General features: G+C 40.7%; 1 protein-coding gene across 16 annotated transcripts in view; it reads right to left on the bottom strand.

Moving 5' to 3' along the window:
* The window catches only part of LOC126299057 (FYVE, RhoGEF and PH domain-containing protein 6-like), a 204,480-nt gene that overhangs the window by 79,937 nt on the left and 102,585 nt on the right, over window positions 1–21,958 (bottom strand). For all 16 annotated transcript variants that reach the window (XM_049990718.1, XM_049990714.1, XM_049990729.1 and 13 more), the window contains one exon: window positions 15,458–15,595. In XM_049990718.1, the coding sequence (XP_049846675.1) occupies window positions 15,458–15,595 (138 nt within the window). The remainder of the gene's footprint in view (window positions 1–15,457; window positions 15,596–21,958) is intronic.

The following is a 21,958-nucleotide window of genomic DNA, read 5'->3' as shown; positions in this document are numbered from 1 at the left end:
GTTACTAGTGTTTTTCTTAACAGTGCCACATCTGTTAAATATTGAGGAATAATGTTGCAAAGGAATATGAAATGGAATAAGCACTTAAGGATGGTATTAAGAACTTCAGTTTATTTGGAGAATTTTACAGAAGTCTGGTTCATGTTTGAAGAAGAACCTGAACTTGAAGCTGACTGCATAATGATTCTACTGCCACCAATACACATTTTACACAAGGACTATAAAGATAAAATTAGAGAAATTAGGGCTTTTACGAAGGCACGCAGACAGTCACTTTTCTCTCACTCTACTTGTGAGTGGAACAGAAAATGTCTAGTGGTACAAGATACCCTCAGCCGTGTACCATATGGTGGTTTGCAGAATATACATGTAGATGTAGATTCATAACGAAAGTCTGTTGCTTTGGGGAATAAAGGGATCAAACTATTGGGTTATCAGTACCTTTTTCCTTATTCAAACAGGTCTTGAGTTAAAAACAGTCCTAAAAGGAGTTGGGGAAAGTAAAAGGCGTAAAACTAGCTACAAATCACGCTGAAAGATAAAATGACAGAAGCCAACAGAAAGGGGAAAACATATGCTAAAAGGAAAAAGTAGTGGAAGGTATTAAAAGAATATAGCAGATTGCATGGGCTGGTTGGTTGGTTGGTTGGTTTGGGGAAGGAGACCAGACAGCGTGCTCCCGAATGCGAGTCCAGTGTCTAACCACTGCGCCACCTCGCTCGGTGTGCATGGGCTGGCTGATCGCAAAAATAATAGAGGATGAGACAGTCACCCTGCAACACACTAAAATCTCAAGTCTAAAAAAAAATGGCTAGGGGAACACAGGTAGGGAAAAGATGAACACCAAGGTGAACAGAAAGCAAAAAAAGAGTGAGGAAGAGTTAAAATCGAGGGAGGGTGGAGGCCTGGGATAGAAGACCAGACGCCCACCCTTAGATTGTGTATAAACCCCCCCCCCCCCCTCAAGAACAAAATGTAAAATATCAGCCATTGAGGCATTGTCACCCAACACCATTGGCAGTGTGGCAGGAAAGTTAAAAGTCAACCACAGAGCAGCTAAAATTGAGCAGCCAAACAAGATGAGGACGACAGTCATGTGGGAGCCAAAGAGACACCAGACACCGAAGCGGGTCCTCATGATGGAGGAGGTAACCATGTGCTAGCCAAGTATGGGCAATACGGACCTGACAAAGGAAAACGGAGTCCCTGCGAGTGGCTCACATTAATAACCGCTACACATTCATTGTCTCCTTGATAACATGTAGTTTATTTGGTGCACTGAGGGTGCATCATTCAGTATCCCAGATCACAAAAACTTTACGGTGGAAGACCAATTGGAGATCAGTCTCTGGCAGGCCATTCTCCAGAGTTGGTTTAATGGTAGCCTGTTTGGCCAAGTTGTCAGCAAGATGATTGTCTCGGATCTCAACATGTCCTGGGGTCCAAATGGAGGTCAATAAATGTCCACTATTTCTGAGGGCATAAAGAAACTCCTGCATAGTCATTACCAATTGATGGCAAGGGAAGCACTGGTCGAGAGTTTGTAGACTGCTTAAGGAGTCACTACAGATGATGAAGGACTCACCAGTGCAGGAAAGGATATGCTCAAGAGCATGACAGATGGCTACCAACTCCACAGTGAAAACACTGCAGCCATCCGGCAAGGAGTACTGTTCAGTACATCCAATGTGAGTGTAAGTGAAGCCAAGAAGCTTGTTGACCACTGATCCATTGTTGTGGACTATTTCTGAACCCTGGAACTTGTCGAGAATAGAAAAAAATTGCTGGTGGAGGGCCTCAGGTGGACCTGAGCCTTTTGGGCTTTGCGATAGGTCCAGACAAAGCTGTGGCCATGGCATGGACCATGGAGGTGTATGTAGGTGGACCCACAGGGTGGTAGAGGGAACATGTCAAGTTCAGTAAGAAGTGACCAGACATGGATTGTAATGAGTCCCCATTCTGGGCCGCTGTTGCAGGAGATGGATTGCAGTGTCAGGGAAAACGAGACAGTAATTTGGATAGTGAGGCGAACAATGAATGTGGACGGTATAATTTGCAAGCAGTGGGGAGATACTGAGGACCCCATGCTAGTGCAAGACTTTAACGACAATTAAAGAGAGTCGGACACTCAGGACAGAGCCCTGCAGGACCCCATTCTCTTGGCTATGAGGCTGTGTGCTGCACTGTGGGAAACACTGATATGAACTCTGAAAGTGCAGAACGACAAGAAGTTCTGTATAAAAATTGGGAGGGGGTTCCCGAAACCTCACTCGTGCAGACCAGTGAGGATGTGGTGTCGCCAAGTGGTATTGTAGGCCTTTGTCAGGTCAAAAAAGATGGCAGTAAGGTGTTGACACCAGGAAAAGGCCGACTGAATGGCAGACTCCAGGTGGACCAAGTTGCCCGTGGTGGAGCGCCCTTGTCAAAAACCACCCTTTGACAGAGCCAGAAGGCCCTGAGACTCAAGGAGCTAACACCACCAGCTCACAAAACCTTCGAGAAGCTTGCACAGAACATTGGTGAGGCTGACAGGATGATAGCTATCCACAACTAGTGGGTTCTTACCAGGTTTTCGCACTGGAAAGATGATACTTTCCCGCTACTGCAACGGGAATTCACCATCACTCCAAATGCAGCTGAAGATGGCAAGGAGGTGGTGCTGTTAATTAGCTGACAGATGTTTAATTACTTGGGAATGGATGTGATCTGGGCCAGGAGATATGTCAGGACAGTCAGAAAGGGCACTGAGGAATTCCCACTCGCTGAAGGCAGCATTATATGGCTCAGAGTGGCGTGGAGCAAAAGATAGGTGTTGTCGATCCACCGGCTGTTTGAGGAGATAAAAGGCAGGGTAGTAATTTTCAGACACAGAGGTGCAAGCATAATGCTTGGCAAGATGCTCTGCGATTATGTCTGGATCAGCAAATCCAGCTCCATGTGTGGAAATTCGAGGTACACCCGAAGGGATCTGACAGCTGTAAAAGTATCGGAGCTTGGTCCAAGTCCGCAAAAGAGAGGTTCGTGTTCCAATGGTGCAGATGTATCGTTCCCAATGCTCCTGCTTCCGTCATTTGATGAGTAGGCAGACCTGGTCACAGAATTGTTGGAAGGCAATGAGGTTCTCCAGAGACAGGTGTCACTTATAACATTGGAGGGTCCACCTATAGCCTCTAATGGCTGCAGTAATTTCTGGCGACCACCAAGGCACCGACTTCCACCAGAGGCAACTTGAGGAACGAGGTATTGCCAACAATGGTACTAGTGATGGTGTGGACCACCTCATTGATGTAAGCATGCAACGGAGATTCAACGGTGGTAGCTGAGGTGCAAGCATCCTAGTATGCCTTGGGAAAAGCCCATCTGCGCAAGTATCCAGATGAGTGATGGTGGGGTAGAGAGAAGAAGAGTGGAAAGTGGTCACTACTACACAAGTCATCGTGAGCTCTCCAGTGGATAAACAGGAGAAGACCAGGACTGCAGACTGAGAGATGAATGGCTGAGTATAAGCCATATGCCACACTGAAATGTGTGGGGACACCTGTATTTAGGACCCAAGGTCAAGTTGAGTTAGTAGGTCCTCGACATGTTTACCAAAGCCAGTAACCTTGGTTCCACCTCACAAAGCGTTATGGGCATTAAAATCACGCAGAAGTAGACAAGGTGGGGGGAGTTAGGAAATTAGAGCAGAAAATACATGGGGTGGCGCTTCACCAACTGTAGGGAGGTAGACGTTAGAGATGGTAATTTCCTGTGTTGTCCTCACCCTGACAGCCACAGCTTCTAAAAGTGTTTGAGGGGGCACAGGTTCACTACAGACAGAGGTAAGACCTAGGTACAAATTCCACCTGACAGTATGTCACAGTCAGTATGGTTTTTGTAGTATACCCAATAGCTATTAAGTGCGGGGGTCCACATTGCGGGAAACCAGGGTTCCTGAAGGGCAACGAAAAAGCAAGTGTAACGCTTAAGAGCTGTCATAACTCAGACAGGTGAGAGAAAAAAATCACCGCAGTTCCACTGGAGGATGACACTTCCCGTAGTCAGAGAAGCCATAAGTGACCAAGGAGGCAGTTTACGCCTCAGCATTATCTGCTGCCTCCGGTTGAGTATTTGTATCCATTTTCACTGCAGGTGAGGTGTTAGCGAGATCCAGGTCTTTAGGGGATGCTAAATTCTCTACCTCATCCTCAGAATCCAAACTGGTAGGGAGTGGTAGTGTTGGGGCCACCGGAGAGTCCTGTTTCTTAGTAGACTTCTTCATCTGTTTGCTCTCTTGCTTCTCTTTAGGGGCTTGTTGGGAGGGCTTCTCCGAACTAGCTTCAGGCACAAAGGAAGACTGAAACCTTTTGGCCAACAGCTTGTGGCTCCTTCAGCCACTGACGAGTGTTCACTTTTGCATTAGTGGATATCTTGGAAGGGAGAGTCCCTAGGGACCACTTCTGTGCGAGAGGGACCGGAGGAGGCTGCTGCATCTCTGGCTATGAGGAGAACTCCGATGCACCCAGCACTACAAAAGGGGGGGGGGGGGGGCAGTACTGCTCCCAAAGTATCCGCTTTGGGAGAGACAAAAAAAGAATGCCCCCAACATCAGGGGGACAGATGTATTCGGGCAGCTCTGAGGGTCCACTGTATGAGATGTCACAACCACACTCACATATGAGGGAGATGTCGACATAGCTGCAGCTTTCAAATTTACAAGGGTTGGAACTTTAATAGTGGCAACTATTTATTTATAGCTTGTACAAAATAGATACAGGTTTCAAAGTTTTACTGATCTTCAAAGTAGTTACCAGCATTGTGTATAACCCGTTGCCAGTGTTGTGGAAGTCCAGGATACTCTTAGCAGTGCCAGTTGTGTTGACAGTTCGTGTGGCTTGGTCTACCGCATGATGAATTTGTAGCAGTTCTGAAGCAAATGCCGTGAAGTGTTTCCTTCAGTTTAGAAATCAAGTTGAACTTACGAGTCAGAGGAGTGCAGTAGGTGGTATAGCACTTAGTAGCCCCATCAGTCAAACAAATCAGTAACAGCTTGCACTGTACGTGCTTGAGAATTGTCCTGCAAAATGATGGTCAGGTCCTACAGAAAGTGTCATCACTTCTGTCTCTAAGATGGTTGTAGGTTTTGTTCCAAAAATGAATGGCATAGAGAAATAAGTGATGACACTTTCTGCAGGACCTGACTATCATTTTGCAGGACAATGCTCAAGCACATACAGTGCAAGCTGTTACTGATTTGTTTGAATGATGGGGCTGCTAAGTGCTGTACCACCTACTGCTCTCCCCTGGCTTAAGCTCTCATAAGTTCAACTCGATTTCTATACTAAAGAAACCCTTCAGGGCATTGGCTTCAGAACTGCTACAAATTCATTGGGCAATAGAGCACGCCGCTCGAACTGTCAACACAACTGGCATTGCTAAGAATATTCTATGACTTCCACATAGCTGACAACAGGTTATACACAATGCTGGTGACTAATTTGAAGGTCAGCAAAGCTTTGAAACACGTATCCATTTTGTACGAGCTGTAAATAAATAGTTGCCACTATTAAAGTTCCAACCCTCGTACATTATCATCTTGGTAAGTGAGCTGGTCCAGGATCTTTTACTCCATAATTTTCTGCTTTTTTTGGAGTAATGTGCAGTCTGGCAAGCAGGGGGAGTGGTGTGCCCCACAGTTAACACAAGTGGAAGGAGGTACACATGGAGTATTTGGATGCAGTGGATGTCCACATTCTCAACATGTGGCTCTGGAATATCAGCAGGAAGACATGTGCCTGAAGTTCCAGCAGTAAAAGCACCTCATAGGGGGAGGGACGTATGGTTTTATGTCACATCGGTATACCATCATCTTGACATTTTCAGGCAATGAATCAAAGGCCAAGAAGAAGACACTGGTAGCAACCCTATTGTCTTTGTGTCCCCTTATAGATGCACTGGATGAAGAGAACACCCTGCCGTTCTAAATTGGTGCGGAGCTTATCATCAGACTGCAAGAGAAGGTCGTGATGCAAAATAATCCCCTGGACCATGTTGAGGCTTTTATGTGGGATGATGGAAACAGGAATATTACCCAGCTGGTCACGGGCTAACAATGCCCGGGACTGGGCTGGGGATGCTGTCTGAATGAGGCCTGCTCCATTTCTCATTTTTGACAGTGCAGCCACTTCCCCAAACTTGTCCTCCAGGTGATCGACAAAAATTAAGGCTCTGTAGCCAGAAAGGAGTCCTCATTCGTTATGCTGCAGACTGAATACCTTGGCAAATAAGGCTCTCTCTTTTCAATAGTTCTATGTTCCTCCCTTGGTGTGACTAGGGAGGAGAACAATTTGGGGTCATAATTCTCAGCATTAAATTCGACTCTCCATTTTTAGAGACTGTTGTGGCCATTCAGTTCCCAGCAAATGATGATAATGGTCCACTTCATTGCAGGTCATCCACCCTGATGCCACCCACTCAGATCAGGGACTCTCCCCACGGGCACTACCGAGCCACAGCGAAGGCCACCTGGCACGATGGCCTTTGCCGAGAGTCCTGATGCCCCAAGAAGGTGGGCATCTACTCCTTGGCATACATGGGGAGTGTGCAGGCCACGCATCAGCAGTGCGGTCCCTGTGTTGTCAGATGGCCACCATCACAGGGGTACATGACGACCCCATCATGATGGACTGGCAACCGTGCTGGATTTTGGGTTCTGAGAAATCCAATATTGTCATGCGGGCGAAGGAGGACAGCAGACTATAACTGGATTGCAGGTAGAGTTGCAGATCCAAGACAATAAGAGGTGCAGAAGGTCTAATCGCACACTGGATATATGGTGCACCATGTAAAGTGTCCTTTCCCAAATGGCCCACACTGCACCACATCCTTCCCCAAATGGCCTGCACTTCAGATAATTTTGAAAGATGTGTACATAAACCCTAAAAGGAGAACCATAACTGATTAGGCCAAGAAGTGGGAGACTCCTTTTAGTCACATCTTATGACAAGCAGGAATACCTTGGGCCTATTCTAGCCCCAAACCTGCAGGGGAGCAAAGAAATTCTGTACCAACACATGTCACTTGGAACAACTACTGCAGCGAGATGCCAAATTCACCTGGAACAAGATGCAAGAAAGATCTTTCTTTGTCCTTGAGGAGATGTAACATCTTCTCCAGTTATAGCATTAAGGAGATGTAACATCTTCTCCAGTTCTAGCATTGTATGATGAGAATGTTAAAACACAGTTTCTTAGTGATACTAGTGGTTTTAGAGTAGAGGCATTTCTAGTGCAAATTCAGGAAGGTACTGAAAAAGTGATAGCTCACACTTAGGCATTAACAAGTTCTTGCCATATTTATTTGGCACACCACTTACTGTTGTGACAGACCACAATTCTCTCTGCTGGCTGAATAGTTGGAAGGATCCGCTGCGTTGACTGGTGAAATGGACACTGTGACTTCAGGAGAACAAGCTCATATTTTACAAGGAACTGAAGTTGATCAGTTGTAACCAATTTTATCTGCTCAATTGTTGGAATCCTGGTAGACTATTCTTGCCTTGACTATGAACAACAGTTGATGGTCCCCTCTAGTTCAGCTGAGTGCTTGTACATATGGCAAAAGTGTATTTTATTTCTGTGTTCTCGACAGGAAAACTTTGTACTCGTGTTAACATGGACACTTCACCTAAGAAGGAGGCAAAAACAGTTGCTATTCATGAACACACATCTATGACTGTAAGAGACATTGCCTCGGTTGTTGGTGTCTCCTCGAGAAATCGCAGTTTATTAGAAGTTAAGTGATTGGTGATATGTTGTCTGATTTACTCTTGTTAAATTCTACTTGTTTTATTTTGCTTTGGGGTCATCCCACCATTCTTCTCCGTTTGCCCACCGGTGGGAAGGTGATTGTTTATAAATTGGGTGGTCCGTTTTTCCCTTGTGGAGTAGGGATTGGTTAGAGCAACCTGTGGTTTGGGTTGTTTGGTAATCTCCCTATCAATCTACCGTACGTTAGTAGCTGTCTCTGTCATGTTTGTCGGATTTGGTGTGTTAACGAATTTATTGCTTGGAATGTAATGACCTAATACCTGAAATATGTTTTGATCTTTGGAAACTTTGATATTATTGCCTATGATCTTGAGAGGTGGTATATGTGTACTGTAGAGCATCTTAATTATTGTTTGGCCAACCTTGTAGAATTTTTTATAAGATTGCATTTCATGGGCTTTTATTTAAATGATCATTTCAGTATATAAAGTTGCCACCCTTTCACCGTAAGACTTTTCTTAGAATTTAAAATCAAGTTGCACCTTCGGTGGCAAGGTTAATATTTTAATTGTTAGTGTTTTGGACCATTTCCATTCCTCCTATGGGGGTGCATAGTTTGTGTGCTTGTGTGAATTGTTAAAACTTTTAGTTTAAAGTTATCTGGTGTGTTGCAGATTTGCACCAGTGTAGTCTTTCAGAGGCTGTTGTGAGCAGTCTTAACTATGGCCGTGTCAAAAGAGAGCGGCAAGGGTCTCTGTCCGAAAGCTTATACAGTCAAAACTTGTTTCTTTCTGCCTCTGAATAAATTGTAACTTTGATATTTAGAAGGTGCTTTCTGATTATAATTTTAAATCTGTTTCTTTTTAAAAAAATGCTTTTAGGCACTATTAAAGTGAATAAAATTCTCATTTGTTAAAATGAATTTGGGTATGATTTCATCAGTTACTCCCTGGCAACTACTTCCATGCTTACATAGTGTGATAAAATGTGTTAATGTTATTGATGAATTGCTAGTAAATAAAATTAAGAATTTTTCTTTGAAAATAAATCACAGTTCACTGTCCAGGGCTTGTACTCCATAATTTTCCCCTCATTTTGGAGGACCACACAGTCCAGCGAGCAGGGAGTGTAGCGCTCTCCACAGCTGACACAGGTAGAAGGAGGGGCACATGGAGTGTTCGGATGCAGTGGATGTCCGCAGTCTCCACATGCAGTGCTGGAAGTGCACTGGGAAGATATGTGACTGAATTTCCTGCACTTAAAGCACTGCATAGGGTATACCATCACCCTCACCTTTTCAGGTAATGAATAACCCTCAAAAGCTAAAATGAAGGCACCAGCAGTGACACTGCTTTCTTTAGGTCCCTTATGTCCCCTATGGACAAGCTCGTCAAAGTGAACACCCAATCATTCAAAATTGGCGTGTAGCTCATTAGCGGACCACAATAGGAGATCTCGATGAAAAATAATCCCCTGGACCATGTTTAGGCTTTTATGGTGACTGACCAAAACAGGAATTTCACACAGCTTGCCATATGTGAGCAACACCCATGAAAGGGCTGGGGATGCAGTATGAATCAAGACTGATCCATTCCATATTTTGAACATTGTCGCCACTTCCCCAAACTTATCTTCAAGGTGTTTCAAAAATTAGGAAGGATTCCCATCAGTTCTGCTGCCAACTAAATATTGAGGTGAATATGGTTCTCTTTTGTCTATAGCCCTATGTTCCTCCCAACAGCATAGCGAGGGAGAGGAACGATTTGGGCTTGTACTTATCTGCAATAAAGCCTACCTTGCTTTTCTTGGAGACTGGTGGGGCCATTCAGTTACCAGCAAAAGACGACATGGTCTACTTCACTGTGAGTCATCTGCCCTGATGCCACCCACTCCAACCAGGGGCTTTTCCCCATGGGCTCTACTCAGTCTTAGCAAAGGCGGCCACCTGGCAGGATGGGCATTGTCAGGAGTCCTGATGCCCTAGACAGATGGGCATCTACTCCTTGGCATACATGGGGAGTTTGCAGCTCAGGCACCAGCAGTGTGATTCCTGTGTTGTCAGGGGACTGCAACCAAGTGAGTACATGATGGTCCTCCACAACGAACTGGCTACCGTGGTGGATATAGAGTGCCAAAAGAGCCATCGTAATTAAGGGTGCAGAAGACGACAGTGGACAGTGGAAGTAGATGACACACCTTGTAACGTGTCCTTCCCCAAATACCTCGATTACAGGTGAAGTTGCAGACCTGCTCAATGATCGTGGAGCTTTGATGCAATGGGCTACCTTTGAGGCTCATCATACTGAAGAAGATGTAAGAACATGAACGGAATGCGAGACGCCACAAGTGCCACCATACAGAGGACTACTGACACGATATAGATCCAGGGCAATATAGTCAACTCCACTGAGAATTTCTGGCAGCTGGTTATAGTTTCTCCGGGAGAGGGAGCAGTGCCAGGAGTTATGGCACATACAGTGTGGCGTAGAGATTTGTGTCATTGGCTGGTGTACTATAGGTCATCTGTTCAAACCTGACCACCTGCACTTACTTGATATATAGTATTTATCATTTCTGGAATGTTCTTCAAATATCTTAAGCTTGTAATGTTTCTGTATTCTGGTATATTCAATGCCTGTATAAACCATTCAGCCTTTGTGTGGGTCTATTTGTAAAATTATCATCTTGGCTTGTTTTCACTTCTCTGGCTCACACCAGTCAGGTTCCGGTTGTTGCGGCATACTGCTCTACGAAGAAAATTTAGTAGGTCACCGGGAGTAGTCACAATAGAAGCAAGATATTTTGTTAATTTTAATCATTTAGTTGAAACGAATAACAATATTAATGTTTTTTCTTTTTATGAAATACAGTGTAATAAGTACAACTGTATAGCGTTCCTCACATTTCTATTCAAATTATGATGTTTATTATGGAGCAAATAATACACTACTGGCCATTAAAATTGCTACACCAAGAAGAAATGAAGATGATCAATGGGTATTCATTGGACAAATATATTATACTAGAGCTGACATGTGATTACATTTTCACACAATTTGGGTGCATAGATACTGAGAAATCAGTACCCAGAACAACCACCTCTGGCAGTAATAACGGACTTGATACGCCTGGGCATTGAGTCAAACAGAGCTTGGATGGCGTGTACAGGTACAGCTGCCCATACAGCTTCAACACGATACCACAGTTCATCAAGAGTAGTGACTGGTGTATTGTGATGAGCCAGTTGCTCGGCCACCATTGACCAGATGTTTCCAATTGGTGAGAGATCTGGAGAATGTGCTGGCCAGGGCAGCAGTTGAACATTTTCTGTATCCAGAAAGGCCCATACAGGACCTGCAACATGCGGTCGTGCATTATCCTGCTGAAATGTAGGGTTTCGCAGGTATCGAATGAAGGGTAGAGTCATGGGTCGTAACACATGTGAAATGTAACGTGCACTGTTCAAAGTGCCGTCAATGCGAACAAGAGGTGACCGAGATGTGTAACCAATGGCATCTCATACCATCACGCCGGGTGATATGCCAGTATGGCATGACGAATACACACTTCCAATGTGCGTTCACCATGATGTCGCCAAACACAGATGTGACCATCATGGTGCTGTAAACAGAACCTGGATTGATCTGAAAAAATGACGTTTTGCCATTTGTGCACCCAGGTTCGTTGTTGAGTACACCATCACAGGCGCTCCTGTCTGTGATGCTGCATCAAGGGTCTCCAAGCTGACAGTCCATGCTGCTGCAAATGTCGTCTAACTGTTCGTGCAGATGGTTGTTGTCTTGCAAACATCCCCATCTGTTGAGACGTGGCTGCACGATCTGTTACAGCCATGCAGATAAGATGCCTGTCATCTCGACTGATAGTGATACAAGGCCATTGGGATCCAGCACGGCATTCCGTATTACCCTCCTGAACCCACCGATTCCATATTCTGTTAACAGTCATTGGATCTCAACCAATGCGAGCAGCAATGTCGTGATACGATAAACCGATAGGCTACACTCCGACCTTTATCAAAGTCGGAAACTTGATGGTACGCATTTCTCCTTTTACACGAGGCATCACAACATTTCACCATGCAACACCGGTCAACTGCTGTTTGTGGATGAGAAATCGGTTGGAAACTTTCCTCATGTCAGCACGTTGTAGGTGTTGCCACCAGTGCCAATCTTGTGTGAATGCTCTGAAAGGCTAATAATTTGCATATCACAGCATCTTCTTCCTGTCAGTTAAATTTTGAATCTGCAGCAAGTCATCTTCGTGGTGTAGCAATTTTAATGGTCAGTAGTGTAGCTATTACTATTGTACGGGTTAGTGTTTTGTTTAGCTTTTATCATCCACCCTCACAATTGTGCGAGTATTAATTTTGAGCTAAGAACTGTTAATTAAAATTCACTTTCACATTCAAAAGCATTTATTGCCAGTGGGATATTACTGGTAAATATATTTTGTACACAATTAAAATACGGAGTATTCTGAATGAAACATCGGGCATCAGTGATTTGCTTGAAGACGAGAATGCTAATTTCATTGTCTATTACAGCTGTCACTGAGTGATATAAAAGAAGAATCTTCAGAAGAAAGCAGTGATGAAGAAAACTTTCTCAAAAACAGTAATAAATTCGAGACATTTCCTGTTGTGCCAAAATAACTATAAGTTAACGAATCTCTTAGTGCATATTCATAACAATGTATAGTACCAAAAAAGTCAGATTAAGTGAATCCCCAGCATTCTAAATCATGGATTACACAGCAGTGGAAGAGGTTATGGAGAAAGAAGGTTTTTGTTGAGATGCATTTTCTTTTTGCAGATGCTACCAATACAGAGGTGAAGTACATGTTAGTTTATTCCATGAATTTTTTAAACATTTTAGTGGTCATCACATATTGGGAATATGATATTTTTCTTTCAGGTTCCTGTGCTATTCAAAAGCACTTTGCAGTACTGGTCTCAGTATTTATCTGAATACTTCTTTACTTCTGCACCAGAATCCACAAATATGCATTCAATAGTAAAAAGTGGTAAATCAATCCTTATGAATCATGTTGAGCTTGAACATTTCTTTGGTTTCGATTTAATAACTGGCATAATCCATAATCATCAGTATAGCCTGTTTGAAGTGATGACAAGATAGTTTTAGTACAATGGAAAGATGGCAGTTGGATTGCAATGGCATCTACATGTTCTGGAATTCACCCACATCAAAAGGTGGAGTACTAGTCCAAAAAGTATGTGGATATAAACAGTCAATGGGTGAGGCAGACATTGGTGATCAACAAATGGAGTGTTATCACACTATGTTCAGGACAAATAAATGGATTTTGAAGCTCATTCTCCACTTGCTTGACTTAGCTACAATGAACAGCTGGATTAAATATAGTATAGCCTCAAAATGAAATAGAATTCTGTAGGAGATATTAAGCCCTTGATGAAATTTCAACTGGAAATGGAAATTTCCATGAAGAAATGACCTGATGTGATCAAAACAGGATGAAACTGATCCAAGTACTGCAATTCTCCTGCCCTTCTTCCTTACAATCATACGCTATTAGATGGTTATGATCATTTCTCAGTCATTGACGATCTAACTTCTCCATGGATTTGTAGATTAATGTTAAGTAATAGCAGAATCAAAGCCTCTTGGGAAAAATGCAATGATACTTATACCTTTTGAAGCACAAATATCATTCATTATTGTGTGGGTTCTTTTTTAGTAAAATTACAAGGTGTACAACTCTGCTTCCACCGTTTGCCGATAGGTGTCGACAACGGTAAGTAGCAGTCATAAAAAACAGATTGCAAATGTCAGGCAGTTAGCTTGAACCTCAGTCAACATAACCTCATTCAAAAATTAGTTTATTTGTGTCTGCATCGTTAAGTTGTTTTTGATTGAAAATGTCAGTTTACGAGCCTAATTCTTGTCATTTGCGGGAGGTGTTGCTGTTTTGTTTCAATATGAAGAAAACAGTGGCTGAGTCTCATTGAATGTTCTGAAGTAGACATGGTAAGGATGCTATTAGTGAAAGAATGTGTTGTGAGTGGTTTCAATGCTTCAAGAACGGTGATTTTAACATCGTAGACCAGCACAGTGGTGGCAGAGAGAATGTTTTCGAAGATGCAGAACTGGAGACATTGCTGAGTGAAGACTCGTGTCAAACTCAAGAACAATTGGCATGATTAGTGGGAGTCACAGCAATTCATTTCAAAATGTCTCAAGGCTATCGGCATGATTCAGAAAGAACGAAGATGGGGTCCCATGTGAGCTCAAACCAAGAAACGTTGAACGGTGTTTGTGAACAGTTGCTTCAGAGGCAAAAACGGAAGGGATTTCTGCATCACATTGTGACAGGGGACAAAAAATTGTTTCATTACAATAACCCTAAATGCGAAAAATCATGGGGACATCCCGGCTATGCTTCCACGTCGACAACCATACCGAATATTCACAGCTCCAAGATCATGGTCTGTATTTGGTGGGACCAGCTCGGTGTCTTGTACTATGAAGTGTTAAAACCAAGTGAAACAATCACAGGTGCTCGTTATTGAATGCAATTAATGCGTTTCAGCAGAACATTAAAAGACAAACAGAAGCAATACAGTGAGACGAACTATAAAGTGATTTTGCAGAGTGAAAACGCTCGACCCTACGTTGCAAAAGAGGTCAAAACGTACATGGAAATGTTAAAATAGGAAGCACTACCCCACCCGCTGAATTTTCCAGACATTGCTCCCTCTGACTATCACCTGTTTAGATCAATGGCGCATGGCCTGGCTAACCAACACTTCCGATCTCATGAAGAGGTCACAAATTGGATCAATTCGTGGATCGCTTCAAAAGATGAACAATTTTTTCAACACGGAATTCATACACTGCCTGAAAGACGGGAGAAAGTAGTGGCCACCAATGGAAAATACTTTGAATGATACATGTGTAACCAATTTGTTTCATTAAAGCCTCAAATATTGGGGAAAAAATGGCAGAAGCAAAGTTGTACACCTTGTAATTCAAAAAGATTTTTTTAGTATTTTTTTCTGATCTAACTGTAGGCTATAAATCAAATTAAAATTAGAACTTCATGAATGTAAAATGAAAAAGTTTTCAGGGCTGAAAGGATTGAATACTAGTGTTCTTATATATTTGATGTTTGTATAAACAGCTGCATCTCTGTCCAGGAGTTCAGTTCTGTTCTGCTGTACGTTGATGTCAGTAACATACATGCTTTTAGTGTTAAGTGTTGCACTTCACTGATGACTCTGCATTTGGTTTTGGACTTAATTGTTGCTCTGACATGACATATTTCAACAACTGGAACTCAAAATTGCTTGAAGTGAGGTTTCAAACACTGCCCTTTTTTTTTTGCCTATACCAAAGGTCAATATCAAGTCTTTAATGCTGATGTTACAATAGTTCAAAAAGGTCATTATCAACATTGAAACATCAAGGCTTAAACCCAGAACATAAATATTTTGTAAATAATGCTGATCACTGAACATTTCTAATTGTCATTGCTGATATCTTAGAATTAAGTGAAATAGTTATTCAATAAATTTCAGGGACTAAATAAAAATTACACCAAACAGAAAACAGCCTGATTATTCTCTTTAGCATATATTTAGTTATTCTGTGTCTGTAATTAAAACAATTTCACACTTGTATATACAATAGTAAAAGTAACTTCACACTTACCAGAATGAAATATCGTGGCTGACTGTCCTTTCTTGACAACTTGAAGAGTTCACCCTCCTTCAGAAATATTCTGCCTGGCTTGATTATTTCATAATTATTCAGTTGAGCTTGGAGCTGAAGTAATTTACTTAAATGATCCTGGGCAACATAAAAAATAACTTTACAAATAAGAAATACATGTTTGGCAAGAAAGCATATTATACACTGAACTCAACAACAGTAGCCGAACAGCACTCTTTAACCATAAATTGGCCCTTGGATGCTATTACAACCTTTTTACCTATACAGAATGAGACAGAGCGCCATGTGCTTTATGGAAGAGCTTAAATACTCTAAAGTTGAAAGCCAACTGCCTGCCAAAACATTTTCAAAAATCTCACAAACATTCCAACTATTCTCCGCAAAGTTACATCAATTGATTTGGATTCAACGAAAAGGAGTATAGGAGAAGACACATCTGCAACAAAGTACAATTGGGCATGTCATTTCCAACAACATACAAGGACCACCAAAACACGCCGAAGCTGATTTACAGAACCAGCAGTACATTGGATGGAACAGATATTCAGGAATTATTAAATGCTATTAACTGTTGCTCTCAGAGTTGCAGCTGATGACAGACAGAGTGAAATCATACCGACATGTCATTTATGTTCAATATTCTTCCTGCAGCAAACAATAATGCAATCCGTGTAGCTGAACACTGGAAATGTAAGATTTAATGATAATTCTGGGCACTAAACAAGCATGTTAAAATTAAAAAGCATGTTTCAGATAAAGTGTGAATAGCATTATGAATACCTATTGGGATACTTTGAATCCAGATATTGTGTGATAATCTGCAGACTGTCATTCTGCAATAATGTAAAACTGCAGTGAAGCAGCAAATATTTCTTACAGTTAAACTGAAAATTTTAAAATAATGTTGTGGCAATCTGAATTTCCTCAACAAATCTCTCAATTTTTTGTAATTATGACATGTCATGCTCACAGATGTTTAAATATTTTACAGTGCAGTGATGTTGCTCCACTTATGTGACCATTGAGAATTATTTCATGTACCAACAACGACATTTCACCCTCTTTTTAAACAGAGAATCTTATGTTAAAAAAAGTTCTAAATGTATTACCACTGAGGAGACAATTTTCTAATTGAAACATGCAGTTATTAAAATCACATTATAATTACCCAGTTTTGTCTATCATAAACTTTCTTTACATTATTATATATCTGATACAGACAATTCAACTGTATATGAGCAAGTCTTGGGATTGTTAATAGAGTGAGAATTTGTATCTGCAGCAAAATTTTGTCTGGAAAATAGTGTACCTAAGTGTACCTAGACGGAGATGACATTTCAGAGTGCTAGTAAAATACAGTCTCTTTTTCCAATAATTTATTTATTCTACATGGGTTTAAATTTTCCATGACAATTCTATCCTAGTGATACAGAGTGCCATACCCACTTAATAGAGAGATAATATCACATCATGAAAAGAAAACTCAAGTTGTCATGAGATCTCCAGAGTTTCAATGCCTAACTTGGTAGGACATTTATAAATGGTCATTTGCTGAGAATTTGCCCAAAGCAGTTTTAAATGGCCAAGAATCTGGGTATTTATATAAAAAAAGTACCTTTTAAAGTTTTTACTACTAGAATGTACAATTTACCAAATAAAATAAGGGATGGAATGATGTTCCTGATATTAAAAACTGTTTTCACTTAATCCTATGTATGTCATTCATTTATTACTAAGAACAAAAGGAAAGAAGAGAGAAGCATTTCTTTTTCCTTTTTAAACTAGAATTACAACTTACTGTACCAAGCACTGGCGCATGTTGCTCACAGCTGCTTATCATTTATAATATTACCAGATCTATTACCCACTCTTGGTTTCTCTCTGTCGCAGCCGCAGCCACACACACACACACACACACACACTGAACAACTGTGCAGTGATAAGATGGTATAAAAAAACATTGTCCTTAAGTCATCGCTTTGTAATATAATGCTTTTTATAGGCCATGTTAAATCTCTGAATATTATTTAAGAATGATCATTGATAACAAAATTATTACTCAATGTATTAAACAACTGGGACATGTTTCTTGATGATAAATTTATTCTTAAATGTTAAAACTGCTTTCAGTGGGGGAGGGGGGAGAGCAACATATGAGACAGATTATAGTTTTCTGTTCTGATCCTTTTTTTTTAATCTACTTTTGGATGAGTGCACTGCTGTGATGATAAAATAATGACATTAGCGCGAGTTTAATAACAAAAGAATGAATGCACACCTTGCAGCTTATCTTCCTGATCCAGCAGTACAAGGTAGTAACCTGAAGCGTTTCGAGGTGTTTGATGCAACAAGGTTTGTTTGTGGCACAGCAAAGAACACTGGACTAAATGTTATTCGGGATAGAGAGAATTTCTTATAGGGACAAACAAGGAATAGGATCCAGACAAAGTATGTGGGAAGGTGTGAGTCTTCTCCCTCAAGAATATAAAAATCGTCATGTAAATCCTTCATTGTGGTGGTGAGGTTCACAAGGAACTTGTGAATTTGCAGAAGCTGCCGTAGAAATTCTGGGCACATCAGTTAAATCTGCAGTGACAAGAGTATTCCTTCAGCACTTGCAAAGACAAAATGGAAAGGAACCCAATGGTCAACAAGGAATCAGATTCAGGAGAACCTGGGGCAGAGTCAGAACTTGATGATTCTTCTTCATCTTATGAAGATCAAGAAACTGACAACAATTTTTAATTTTTTTGCTGTAGTATAATATAAGAAAACATACTAACTATATGCCAGCTGCTTAATTTAAGCTATACATTATTTCAAAAATACTTTTAAACTTGAGTGTTGCTTTCTTCTTTTGTTATGCCCTACCCCAAGAACTGACCTCATTAAAGATCTAAAAAGTTATATTTACAGTCCAATTTGTTTTCCCTAAGAACTTTGCCCTAACTTTCAAGTATCTTTTTCAACTTGGTTAACACACCACTAAAAAAGCACTGTCACAAAACACCTTTTCCAATACAAAATATTAGAACAAATTTTTTTAAAACGCCACTTGTCAATTCATCTTTAAAATGCATAACTGTCTGGGCATTTTGGGCATTTGCCCACACATTTATCCATGGCATTTGTCCCAACTTATAAATGCCCAGGCATTTCACACCACTAACTGTGACTGTATATTAATAAAAAATAAATAGCGATAATTGCACCCAGCCATATATAAATTTTTCTTTTTGCTTCCATTAAGTAATTTTCAGATGTGGTATGCAGAAATAACATATTCAGCTTTGTAGCATGATGCTGGGTACTGTGTATGTGACACAAAGATAGAAAATGCACTAACATTTCACCTTATGTGTTAGTTATATGGCATGTTGTGTAGAAAATTGAATTATTTACTTTCTGTGGCAGTAATACTGGCACTGGTGTTAATATCCGCTTATCAGCTTCCATTTCCATTCAGGCAGATATTAACATCAACAACCAATACTGCTGCAATAAGTTAAAAAAATTTTTTTCAACACAAATTGGCATATAATCAACACACAAGTCGACACATTAAAGTGTTTCCTAGCTTCTTGTCACAGAATCAGTACCTAGAATCATGCTACAAACTTGAATATGTAACTTCTGCACTCCCCATCTGATGATGAGCCTCAAATGGATAAAAAACTAGTTAACAGAACTAAACAAACAAGTGATTTGTCAAAGTTTATCTGAATTCATACTTAAAAGGGAGCAACTACAACAAAGAGCATAAAAGAATGACAAAAGTTTCCGGCCACAGGTAGTACCAGGAGGTGGATATCAAGAACACCAAAAATGAGCAGCCTACCAAGAAATGATATGTGACTGACTCAAAGACTTCTTATGTAATAGAACCCAGTATGTCGTCCTTCACAGCGAGTGTTCATCGGAGGCAGGGGTAACATCAGGAGTGCCCCAGAGAAGTGTGACATGATCATTGCTATTTCTACATACATACATGATCTGGCAGACAGAATGGGCAGCAATCTGTGGTTGTTCGCTGATGGTGCTGTGGTGTACAGGAAGGTGATGAAGATCAGTGATTGTAGGATGACACAAGATGACCTAGACAAAATTTCTAGTTGGTGTGATGAATGTGATGTAGAAAAATGTAAGCTAATGCACATGAGTAGGAAAAACAAACCAATAATGTTTAGATACAGCATTAGTAGTGTCCTGCTTGACACAGTCACGTCATTTAAAGATCTGGGCGTAATGCTGAGAAGCCATATGAAATGGATTGAGCATGTGAGGTTTGTGGTAGGGAGGGCAAATAGTCACCTTTGGTTGATTGGGAGAATTTTAGAAAAGAGTGGTTCATGTGTCAATGAGACCGCAAATAGAATGCTAGTGCAATTTTTTCACAGAATGATGTTGAGGAAATTAGAGAACCCGCATTTGCAACACACAGCAGAATGATTATACTGTCTCTAACATTCCTGTAGTGCACGGACTGTAATAACAAAATAATGGATATTGGGACTCATACAGAAGCATTCAGGCCATCATTTTTCTCTTGGGCAATTTTTGAGTGGAAAAGAAAGGGAATTACTTTGAAAACAGCACAAGTACCCTCCACAATGCCCTGTGCAATGTCTCTGAGAGTATGTATATAGCTGTAGATGATTTTGTTTGTACACTCTACTGTGTAATGTTCAGTATTACTTCACAAAGAGAAAAAGGCCTATTTTGCTCGCCTACACAAGACAAATAGACATACGACTAATAAGTGAGGCAGAATTTACACATTTGAGCTTCAGAAGTGGTGTGTAATATGTCCAGACACTCGTGCACAAGCCAGAGACAAACTAAGTAGTAAAGCAAAATCAGAAACACTGAACTTGGTTTTCAAATGTTCCTTTACATATGGAAATCGAGGGTTACTGCCTCAATTTAATTGTCACATCATTGCAAAGATGAGTGATATAGATACTAGTGGCACTAGTGTTAAGCTTCAGGGCTCAATGGCATCCCTATGAGAATCTTGCCAAGTATTGTGGTTGAGCTAGCCACTCTTTGAACTATAATCTACCATTGATCCCTAGAACAAAAAACAGTGCTCAGTAATTGGAAGAAAGCAAAGGTCATGTCTGTCTACAAGAAGGGCAACAGAAGTGATCCACAAAACTACCGTCCAATGACATAGATATGTTTTAGAATCTTTGGACATTTTCTGATATCAAACGTAAAAAGGTATCTCTAACAGAATGACATCCTCCAAGTCAATCAGCATGGATTCAAAAAACAATTATCTTGTGGAGCCCAATTCACACTTTTCTTACACAATATCTGGAAACCCACAGATCAAGGCATTCAGGCAGGTGCTGTATTTTCTGATTTACAAAAAGCATTTGACTCAGTGCCACACTTACATTTATTATCAAAAGTACAATCATATATGATATCAAGCGAAATTTGTAACTGGACTGAGGATTTATTGGTAGGGAGGGTGCACCACATTAACTTGAATGGAAAGTCATTGACACATGAAGAAATAACAGAGTGCCCCAGAAGCGTGTTGGGAACCTTGCTGTTAATGGTGTATATTAATGACCTTGCAAATAATATTAGTAATAATCTCGCAGATAATGCATTTATCTATAATGAAATGGAACATTTTCAACTAGTTTTGAAAAAATTGGATTCTTTGTTGTGCTATCTGCCATACAGGGGAAAGCAAATTATTGCGTATGGGGATTTCAATGTAGATTTTCTAGAATGGTCCGATAGGAAGCTTGACATTTAAGTATTACCTGGTTCTTTCAATTTGACAACCGTTATTGATTTTCCTACTCAGGTGGTACAGGAAAGCAGCACACTGATAGATAACGTTTTCAAAGACCAAGACAAATTTAATCAAATAAAAACTTTTCCTGTTAAGAATGGTCGGTCTGATCATGAAGCACAGCTAGTTACTGTATATGATACAGCACCATACAGTAATGAAAAAGAGTCCTCCAAAATAGTGCAGTCAATTAATGATTTAACAATTGAAAATTTTAGGGAAAGCTTGCAACAGTTGGACTGGGATGGGATGTACAGGGAACCTGATGCTAATTTAAAAATTTAATCTATTTTATGATACCTTTGTGAGTGTACCTGAAAACAGTTTCCCTATGAAAACAGTGGAATTTTAAGAAACTACCTAAAAAGCCGTGGCTTACAAAAGGAATAAAATATCTTGTAAACAGAAAAGGGAAGTATATCTTATAGCTAGGAGGAGTAATCACCACAAAACAGTGAAACATTATAAAAACTACTGCACTGTATTAAGAAAAGTTACTAAAAAGTCCAGAAGTAAGTGCATTATGTCTGAGATTAGCACATCTAATAACAAAATTAAAACTATTTGGAATATTGTTAAAATGGAAACAGGGCAACTAAGAGCACACAAAAAGTGTATTTCTATCACACTCAATGAAAATTTATGAACAAGAAGTCAGAAGTAGA

The sequence above is a fragment of the Schistocerca gregaria genome, chromosome X (genome assembly GCF_023897955.1).
Source record: "Schistocerca gregaria isolate iqSchGreg1 chromosome X, iqSchGreg1.2, whole genome shotgun sequence".
Classification (NCBI taxonomy): Eukaryota; Metazoa; Arthropoda; class Insecta; order Orthoptera; family Acrididae; genus Schistocerca; species Schistocerca gregaria.
The sequence above is the reverse complement of the archived record's forward strand: the minus strand, read 5'-3'. Positions and strand labels throughout refer to the sequence as shown.